This window comes from Panthera uncia (assembly GCF_023721935.1).
Source record: "Panthera uncia isolate 11264 chromosome A1 unlocalized genomic scaffold, Puncia_PCG_1.0 HiC_scaffold_17, whole genome shotgun sequence".
NCBI classification, from domain to species: Eukaryota; Metazoa; Chordata; class Mammalia; order Carnivora; family Felidae; genus Panthera; species Panthera uncia.
Genome location: NW_026057577.1, coordinates 22,498,124 through 22,508,866, shown reverse-complemented (window position 1 = coordinate 22,508,866; position 10,743 = coordinate 22,498,124). Strand labels below are relative to the sequence as shown.

Below are 10,743 nucleotides of genomic sequence, written 5' to 3'. Positions count from 1 at the left end.
GCCTTTAGAGACCCTCGTCCCTGTTCCGCCGCCCGGCAAGGGCGGAGGGGGAGGGGAAGGGGCTGCTGCCTCCTTTCCCAAATCCGGTCCCTAACCGCCCCCTCCCCCGTCGTCTGCTCGCTTTGTACAGTCAAAACAGAGCTAGCGGCCAATTGAGGGGGACGGGAAGCAAAGCCGACTAGCGCCTCGCCCCCTCCAGCCGGCCCCCAGGCCCCCCGCCCCCCCCCCCCCCCTCGTTCTCCCCAATCTCAGTCCTCTCCCCTCCCTTCATCCTACCCCCTTCCTTCCTCTTCCCCTCCCCCAGCCCCTAGTTCCCCTTGTTCCTCCCCACCCGTTCGCCCCTTAACTCTGTCTCCGCCCACTGTGCGTCGGCCCCTGGGTCGGGGCTGCGCTCCACGTGTGGACGGTTGCGCTCCAGCCCCCACTGACAGCCGCCGCCCGCCGGCCCGCCCCACGCCCCGCCGGGCCTCAAAACCCCCGCGCCGCACCCTCGCCCGCCGCATCTTCCCCGGCCTCCAGCCTCCTGCCCTCTCTCTCACCGGCGGCTCGCCCTGGCCCCGCACACCTCAGCTCGGCTCCTCAGCCGCCGCCGGCGCGTCGCTGCCCCGCGGGACTCCAGGCGAGCCGGGAGGAGACCCTCTTCCGTGGGGGGCGACTTTTGTTTGCTTGCCGGCTTCTTTCTGGTGACTTTTGCAGCTTTGCAAGATCTGTTCCCGGAGCGCACGGGAATCCGCCGCGGCGCTGCGTGCAGGCCTTTTTTTTTCTTTTGAGGTCCGCTTTCTTTGTAACTTTACGCCGAGGCTGCTCGGGTTACTTTTGTAATTTCCCGCCCCCACCCGCTGGCGGTCCTGGAGTCGCTCGGGGCCGTGGCCCGGGGGATGCAACGTGGACCGCGCAGGGCTGCCGGCTGTACCGTCGCCGCGCCTCGCCGCCCGCTGCGCTAGAGCCCGCGCCCCGGCGTCAGCCAGGGGGACGGCGCTCGCTCCGGGGCTCCCGCTAGAGCAGGGAGCCCGAGCCCCGGGGAGTCTCGGGAGCCGACGGAGGGCTTTGTAGACCCTGACTTTTTTCAGGCCGCACAGATTTTTGTCTCCCAGCACTCCCTGTCCGCGGACCACGGTCCGCGCGCTCTCGGCGCCCGCGATGGGGAGACGGCGGCGGCTGTGTCTGCAGCCCTATTTCGTGTGGCTGGGCTGCGTGGCGCTCTGGGCGCAGGGCACGGCTGGCCAGCCCCAGCCTGCGCCGCCCAAGCCGCCCCGGCCCCAGCCGCCCCCGCAACAGGTCCGGCCCGCGGCGGCGGGCTCCGAAGGCGGGTTCGCGGTGCCTGAGTACCGCGAGGAAGGCGCCGCGGCGGCCAGCCGCGTCCGCAGACGAGGACAGCAGGACGTGCTCCGAGGGTAGGTGGGCAGGAGGCACTGGGGGGGACCCTTGCCTTGGCAGCTTTCCATCCCACCCCTCCCTCAGCCTAGTTCTGGCGGCTCAAGCCGCGGCCCCCTCCACCAGAATCCCGAGGACTCCCAGGAGCGCCTTCCCCTTTTCCTCTGCAGCTCAGTGGGCAAAAAGCCCTCCCTAGGGGGTTGAGTCGGAGGCCCCCGGGTGCGGATGGTAGAGCGCGCGCAGTGACCGCGGTGCGGGAACAGGTTCCAAATGTGAGGCTGGAGGCGGGCTTGAGTCCACTGGGCGTCGGGGCTGGTGGAGCCTGCCAGCACCCCACCGTCGGGGGCGCCGCTCCCGAGCCTTTTGTTTGAGGACCAGTGCGGGGCTTACGGTTCAGTCTAATCATCAAACTCCAGCGCTTCAGCTGCCGACGCGCCTTCCTGGACACGTCGGGGCCGCAGGAACAGTGGATGGAGGAGGGACGGATTTGGGGACGAGGGCAAGGATTTTTGAAAACAGAGGGATCCCTTTGTTCTCTGCATCCGGAGGCTAGAGTAGTAGCAAATGACATGTTTCTAAGTTTCTTTTCGCCCTTTAGGAAGGCAATACGGAGGGCAGACGAAAAGCAAGGTTTAGACGTTTCCGACCCTCCCCTGTTCCAGCCCATGTACTTCCCTGTCTGCGCCCCAAGCCCCAAGAATGTGAAGTGTAGTTTTGGTTTGCTTGTTGTCCCGAAATCCTCTCACTCAGGGTTTTGCTTGGGAAAACCGCTAATGTGTTACCGTACCCTTCCCTCCATGTGTGTGACCTCGCTTGTCCATCGCAGGCCCAACGTGTGCGGATCCAGGTTCCACTCCTACTGTTGCCCTGGATGGAAGACGCTTCCTGGAGGAAACCAGTGCATTGTCCGTGAGTGCCTGATGGGGATTGCCGCCTGGGCAGCGCGGTCGGCCCCCTGTCAGGGCCCAGCTCTTGCATTGAGTCCTGGGGGGAACACAGTTGCTTTTAGAATCCAGTGGCCACAAAGCAGTGGTAATTAGGACGCGGCCCCATTCGAGTGTTGAGGAAGAAGCAGCCGGTTTACATCAGTTTAGGCTCCACTTCTAGGCTCTGTTGAAGGGCAATAATGATAAAGGTTTCAGAGATACTTGGAAGTTTTATCTTTCTGTGTCTATTAATACAAACTGAAGGGGGAGTACAGCAATTCCCTAGATAACTCAAAACCACTTTTTCCTAAAAGAGTCCAGATAAGACCACAATGTGATTATGTAAATTATCTGGCTTTTGACTGCATGAGGTTTAGGACTTTTGAAGATCAAGCTTGCTTAGGCCTTTGTACAAAACCACTTTATTATCTCTGGTTTCATCTCAACAGCCACATAACATAGATATGAAAGGAACTCTCTCAGGGATTTAGAGTTGACCCAGGTCAACAAAATTTTTAAAAGAACTCTTCCCAAATGGTTTGAGGTTGTTGTTGTTTTTTTTTTTCCTGAAGATATTTAAATTTAGGATTTTCAGGCTCCATATCTGTCTCCTAGAGTACAGTAGGTTTTTCAAAGTGTGAGGCGTAGAACTTCAAAAGTTCTGCATCTCTGGCCTTAAAATTTTTATTATTTTATTTAGTTTTCAAGGAGTATATGTAGCTTTCCTAAATTCTAATTGGAGAAGTCATTAGTTATCAACCTCACCGTGATGGGCCATAGGATGTCTTATTTCACATTCCTGTGAATTTGTGAGTTGAAGTGTGACTGGCCTTCCTCTGTGTATTTATCTAGCAGAGTCACATTTGTCTTGTCCGGAAGAGAGCCAGGTATCATAGACAGCACATTCATTTAATTTTTTTTTTTAACGTTTATTTATTTTTGAGACAGAGAGAGACAGAGCATGAATGGGGGAGGGTCAGAGAGAGGGAGACACAGAATCTGAAACAGGCTCCGGGCTCTGAGCTGTCCGCACAGGGGCCCGACGTGGGGCTCGAACTCATGGACCGCAAGATCGTGACCTGAGCCGAAGTCGGTGCTCGACCGACTGAGCCACCCAGGCGCCCCGACAGCACATTCATTTAGAGCCAATCTTGACTTTAGATTGACCTTCATGTTCTCCAGGGAAAAGATAATTATGCAACTGTGAACAGAGAAAACGGGCAAGCCTCACTAGCCAAGGGATAATAAGGATGTAGTGGCATCTCTGACTCTATATTTATTGGTTTTGTGGGTTTGAGATAGACCCTTAATGTAATGTTGTTTCACTTTTTTAAAAAGGAATGAAATCTCAAGTGTTGGGAAGACTTGTTTCTTAAAACTTTTTCTACTCTAAAAATCCCACAATCTCCAGTTGGGACGCAAAAATGGGAAATAATGACTGTTCTTTAAAGTGATTCATAAATATTTTACATAAACCCTCTGATTATAAGCCTTTACTTTATTCAAAAGGAAGAAAGGGTAGTGCATTCTTTTTTTCTCCAATGCAGAAATCATCTATGTGAGGCATTTATGGAGGGTGTATTTACTCTTTCAGGCCAGTAGGGCATAATCATGCCTGCTTTAAAGTTAACATGGTTCCTAGAATCCTAAAGCAGCTAATGTCACTCACCACACACCTGCCATACTAGCTGGGATGACTTAGGCATTGCGGAAAGTCTGACTCACTAAATGTAATGAATGTGACTGCCATTATTGAGTTGGAGAGCAGCCGAGAAGAAGGGATCGGTTTATGGTATGTGTTGAAAATCTGTAAAGTCAGATTTTATTGGATTGGTGTGGAATGGGAATTCCAGAGAACAGAGCCTTCCAGAATATTTGTGGTAGAAATATATACATACATGGATATATTGTGCATATATATATATATGTACATGTATGTGTATGTATACATACACATACATGTACATATATATATGTAGCCCTCTGAATGTTGGCTTTAAATACTTTTAGTTTTTCAGTAACGTTGTGCTTTTTACTTGTTTAGAAAAACCACTTTGGAAATCTCAGAACAACAGTGACATTGTAGCCTGCATTTCTACTACTTGAAATATTTGGGTGTTTATGAAATACAATGGAAGTTACATGTATCATAAATCTCTAGAAAGCATAAACTTTGAAGTTATTCTTAAATCTCCAAAAATGTGTATAGCACATATATCAAGAGTTCTCTACAAAAATATCAGCGCATTAAAAAAATAACTCAAACACCCAAGACTATGAAATAGTGCACAGGGGCGCCTGGGTGGCTCAGTCGGTTAAGCAGCCGACTTGGGCTCGGGTCATGATCTCGCGGTCCGTGAGTTCGAGCCCCGCGTCAGGCTCTGTGCTGACAGCTCAGAGCCTGGAGCCTGTTTCAGATTCTGTGTCTCCCTCTCTCTGACCCTCCCCTGTTCATGCTCTGTCTCTCTCTGTCTCAAAAATAAATAAACGTTTAAAAAAAAATTGAAATAGTGCACAAAGTAGAGGAAGAATGTAATGGCTTTATATTTTGTTGTAGAGATCTCACTTAAATTTTGAATTTTAATACTTTACATTAAATTTAGTAGTTCAATTATTTTTGGCTTTTAAAATGATAATATGTGAAGATAATAACCAAACTGAAACCATCATAAAGTCAAAATCGGGAATTTTCATTCTAGGATTTCCTGGTGATGATAAGTTATTTATTGTATTTATTGAATTTCTATCATTTAGCAAAAGGCAAGCTCTGAGGCAACTTAGAAAAAGAGATAAGTAAAATACCAATAGAATGCATGCACCAAAGATTATTTTTTTCATACATTTATACAACAGAATTATTTCTTTACAGAAAACATTAAAATGATTACCATCTAGAATTTTAATCTGTTTGGCCTTCACCAGGCTTCATGAAGAGGCAAAGATAATAAAAGAAAAATGTATTTCTCAAACTGCTGCAAACCTGATGCATTTTGATTTGAGTCTCTGTGCTTGTTGTCAGCGTTCTTAGTTGTGACCTGCAAAGATCACTGAAGTACTTCTGAACTTCCCAATATTGTTTCCGAAGGAATGGAATTGACTCTCTCACTTTTCATTGGTTTGGTTTTATTTTAATCTTGTTAGAACTTGAAGCAGTGGGAAAGTTTGTTGGTTTACTTACTGTGAAATTTTGCTATGAAGGGCATTTTGATCAGTAGAATGGGAGGGAGTTGGCCTGAAATCATAGCATTTGAACCTGAAAAGACATCAGATCCCTCCAGTATAAGCTCTGTTTTCTTTTACCAAGAAGAAAACAAAACCCAGAGAAGCTGTGTGTTTTTTTCTAAGTTTACAGTGGGTCCACGGTAGCACAAGAGCTCCACATCAGACCTCTGGCGTACTGTGTATTCTTCACTGTGCTGCGTACCTTCTCCCAGCATCTGTAAAATCCTAACAACTATGTCCTCTTGCCCTCTCCTTTTGGTGTTTCTGGGTCTCATGGTTTTCATGACTGTGGGAGGGATAGACAGTTTGGTGAGGGAAATCTTAATTTGAGATGAGCACGAGGAGAAAGGGCCTACATGCTTTCCCTTCTCACTGGCTCACAGCTATAGAGCACACACCTGTGGTCATAACAGAGATCTGCTGTCTGAGGATGACCGGTCTTCCTCCATGAGACCTTCCTTGGGTTTAGGACCTGGGTATTCGCACTTTGTAGATCACCTAAGCCTAAACTCAATGTCAGCTTGCTGGGGATAGGGGGCTTTGACATAAGATATTATTTTAGTGAATATGTGTCACTGGAAAATTATTGGTGATCAGAAACTGTAGCACATTTTAGAAATTAACGGTCCACTCTGACAGGAACCATGTTCTTGCCTAACAGTCTTCACACTGTGATCTATGACATTTTCACTTATAAGGACTACTAATGGAGATGCTGGTCATATTATGTGGATGCCAAGAGGCAATTTGGAGAAGGAAAACAATTACTGAGTTAGCTTGCTTCTGTGGAACACGCCATTTATATTATTGCGGGTCTTAGATCTTTTTGAAAATTGTGAGACCCCTGTCTAGCAAAAGACACATATGCACATCTGCATAAATGTTTATAGCTAGTTTGAAGACATTCCCAGACTCTCCTCTTCTTGTCTTCATGCATCTACTCATGGAGCATTAAAGTACATAGACTTTGTGCACAAACAAAGAATTCAGTTGTAGATATGGAGATAAATGAACTGACTAAACATGGGAGAGCCTTCCCATTTGAAAGCACTCTGCTGACGATTTTGAGGATCCATGGTATGTGCTGTGTCAGTGAGCCTAACATTCTTTGCTGTGATGACCCTCATACCTTGGAGGTCACAACCGCAGGAGGCTTTGACTCTCCCTCCATCAAAATGTCGCAGCAGCTTTTCTGAGCAGCAGGGATAGGCCACGTTGTGGTGGTGGCATGAGGGAAGAAAGGCTGGAGGAAGGAGAGAGGGAATTATTAAGGAGAACAAAGATTGATGATGGGGCAGGTCAGATACCAGCTGGGAAGGAATGTGCACAGAACCCCTGGGGCTTGGCCAAGTGGTTAGGGCTCAGAGTCTCTGGCTCCACCCATTTTGTATTTTCTATCTTGTGAAGATCTTTTCCAGAGTGGGCTGTGTTTCCTGAGGTATGTGGGACCTCTGGGTTTCCTCAGTCCTCCCAGCTTCTAGGACCAAGACTGTTGTCTTGTGGTAAATTCCGTGTATAAACACTCTGCCTTGAATGGGAAACATGACCCGTATTGATGGGAGAATTAAAGGGCTATGGAACTTGAAATAGTGCCATTTGTTTGCACATTATTGTAAGGATACTTATGAGACTAAGTCTCATGTCTACAATGGGTAGTTTTGTTACATATCTGAAATTAGTCATTATGTATCCCATGGTTGTTGTTGTTTTTATCTTAGCTTTTCAGGTTTAGTGTTGTTAACTGTAGCTTTCTGGTTTTGTAAACTGTGGATTATTACCTAATTGTTCCTCTCCTTCCCTATTGTGCTTTCCACAGCAATTTGTAGAAATAGTTGTGGAGATGGATTTTGTTCCCGTCCTAACATGTGTACCTGTTCCAGCGGCCAAATATCACCAACCTGTGGATCAAAATCAAGTATGTTTCTTAGATGTGACCTTACTTAATGCATTATTCTGAAACTTCTGAGTAAACGCAAAATGTCTTTTTCAACAAGGGTATAAGTCTCTGATTATTTTCCTTACTAACTATATCTGTATTTGTCTTTGGAGTGAAAAATCTTCGGTGGCTTAATTATCGTCACCAAAAACTAAGAAGGAGTAGGGTCATGATGTTTATTAAGCAAAATGCTTTAATTCTGGTCCAGAAGCTATGCATCTATGTTATAAAAGTACCTGGATTCAGTGGAGAAGTTCTTTATAATTAGGAATTGTTGGGGAGCCTGGGTGCCTCAGTCAGTTAAGTGTCTGACTTCAGCTCAGGTCGTGATCTCAGGACTCGTGGGTTCGAGTCCCCGCATCAGGCTCTGTGCTGACAGCTCGGAGCCTGGAGCCTGCTTCTGATTCTGTTTTTCCCTTTCTCTGCCCCTCCCCCACTCACTCTCTTTCTCTCAAAAGTAAATAAACATTAAAAAAAAAATTTTTTTTTTAAATGAATAAGAACTGTAACTTACTGGGTTTTTACTATGTGCCTGGTACTGTTTTATGTTTTTGATGATCACATGTTATTTAATCCTCACATAAAAAGAACTATGAGGTAATATTATGACCCCATTTTACAGAGAAAGAAGATGGGTGCATTTGAGTTAAATAACTTGCCCAAGGTAACATAGATTTGAATCCACGTGTTCTGGTGCCTAAACCTGTAGGCATTTGCAAACCCTATGCTCTGTTTATTGCCTATTGTGTAATCCTCTGGTTCCTGTCCTGTTTTGTAGGTTAACTAATCGGGCAAGGTAACTGACAAAATACTGTGTACTGACATGATGCTTTACGTTTATTAACTTGCTCTGCTTTACACATACGAACTCCCAGCAACCCTGAAAGATCACAACAATAGACTAACATTGTGTTATTCATGACCTAGCTAAGAATTGTCGGGTCTTCAAGCGTAATCTTTTAGGCCAGTGTTTAAGGTAATATTCTAACAGAGTAGAAGCAGATACTCTTTATTTAATTGCTCAGTAATTGAATAAAATTTTAAACTTGCCTCAAGCCAGAGTGACGTTTCATTTTTAACATTTCTCTCTCCACGTTTTCCCTAAGAAGACATGCAAGAGAATCTGTCTGACTCAGATATTGAAGATTCAAGATTTCTATGACATGTCATTGTCTTCTGATGAAACTTCTGAGTAGAACTTTAGTTTCATTTTCTTTGAAAATAATCCGTCATTTTCTCAGCTTTTTAAAGCTCTCATTCACAGTTCATCCAGGCTTTCTCTGACCACCCTGATTAGCAGATTTCCTCCATTGCTTTCCGGAACCTCCCTTATCTGAACGCCTGGAAGATATTCTTGCCCATATCTTCATTGTCTTATCTTAGTTTTCCCGCAAAAAACAAACAAACAAACCCAATCCTGGAGAAATTGTACAATTCAACTTTTTAATTCTCTGCCTGGGCAACAAAACATTCATAGGCCTACCCTCATTTTATGGTATATAATTCCAGAGGGCATCCATGAATTTCTGTGGCCTTGAGTAATAACTCTATTTTCATCAGGAAATATTTTCTCTTTTCCATTCCCCACCCTGCTCCACTTCCTAAGGCATTTAGCACCATTACTGACTCTCTTTATGAAATGCTCTTTTCCCTTCACTAGTGCAATATCAATGGCCACAGTGTTCCTTTATTATTATTATTATTATTATTATTATTATTTTAGTCTCCTGTCCGTGTCCTCTTCATTAGACTTCCTTTCAGAGTTCAGCATTGTCAACAGTCTGGTCTCCCTGGGTGAACTCATTTGCATATATGCCTTCAACTACTACCAATATGTTGCTAACTCATAGTGATCATCTCCAGAATATATCCTTCCATTGAGCCTCATATTTGCCTGTTCCATTTCCTATTCCACATCTCTGTGATGCTCTTAGTAAACTTCTGAAAGTTGGTAGCATGAAATTTGATTCATTGTTGCCCACAGTCTACTTCCATTTTCTCTTGCCTCAGCAAATGGCAGCTGCCATCCACCCAGTGCTTGAGCAACTGTTTCTCTTCGCTTTCTCCCTCTTTCTCTCATGTCATATCAGCTCTTTCAACAAGACCTGTGAGTTCTCTTGGGAAACATCTCAAATACATCTTCTCCTTTGCATCACCACTGAGAGCCTATGGTTTAGCGCTCCACCTCTCTCAGAGGGACTACTGCAGTAACCTTCCGAGGGCTTCTCTGGCTTCTGCTCTTGCTCTCTTCAAATCTCTTCTGTGCAGAGCAGCTTGAGGAATCCTTTAAAAATACAGATTGCATCACTTTACTGTCTGATTTAAATCCTTTCAATGACTTCTGTTGCATTTGGGATATAATGCAAAACCTTCAATGGCGAAGGAGGCCTTGCATTATCTGGCTGGCCTCTGGATGCCTCTCCAGGATCTTCTCTTCTCAGCCTGACTCTTTATAATCATGTAACCCTTTCAGTTCTTCAAACAGAAGAACTTTACCATCTGAGAGTATTTCAGTTTTCTGATTCCTCTCCCTGTGAGGTTCCTCGCTGGTACTTCTCATGCCTGGCTCATTCTCATTCTTTAGAACTCAGTTTCAGTGTTGCATCAGAATGGTTCTTGTCTCGCTTCTGTCTAGGTTCCTTTTTGACTCCAGGGTATTCCCTTTCATGACACAATTTCCTTTGGAGAACCTGTCACAACCTATGATGGATTTGTGGCATTTGTTGACTTGTGTTTTGTCCGTCTATGGGAATGGTAGCTTCATGAGAGTGGGTAGTAAGTCTTTCATTACAGTGGGGCGCTGAGCACATAGGGCAGGCACTCAGCCCCTGCATTCCAAATGGATACACAAGTGCTTCCCACATTCTGGAAACTACACTACTAGTCATCATATATTGATTGACAGTGAAAGTGTAATATGTTTTAAAGGCATGGTGAGTAATGTAACACATATGCTCGTGTGTGTACTTACACAAATAAAGATGTATTTGTGTCATAGTGCTTCTGTAGAATATATTTGCCATTGAATTGGGATTTAGTATACTTTTATAACTCACAGACACTGTAATTATAGTGATTGATATTTTTATGCTTTTTTGCTGTTCCTTGCAGTTCAGCAGTGCAATGTTAGATGCCTGAATGGAGGGACCTGTGCTGATGACCATTGCCAGTGCCAGAAGGGATATATTGGAACTTACTGTGGACAACGTAAGGAACATTGGCATAGACTTCATTTATTAGCAGTCATTTGATTCAGTGGGTATTTCATACTAAGCCATAATTTAA

The 10,743-nt window shown here is 45.5% G+C and overlaps 1 protein-coding gene across 1 annotated transcript in view; it reads left to right on the top strand.

The window, feature by feature from the left end:
• Positions 1-549: 549 nt before the first annotated feature.
• FBN2 (fibrillin 2) overlaps positions 550-10,743 on the top strand; it is a 257,434-nt gene continuing 247,240 nt past the window's right edge. Inside the window, exons 1-4 of the mRNA XM_049648459.1 lie at positions 550-1,394; positions 2,201-2,283; positions 7,339-7,437; positions 10,570-10,665. Of these exons, the coding sequence (XP_049504416.1) occupies positions 1,141-1,394; positions 2,201-2,283; positions 7,339-7,437; positions 10,570-10,665 (532 nt within the window). The 5' untranslated portion in view covers positions 550-1,140. The remainder of the gene's footprint in view (positions 1,395-2,200; positions 2,284-7,338; positions 7,438-10,569; positions 10,666-10,743) is intronic.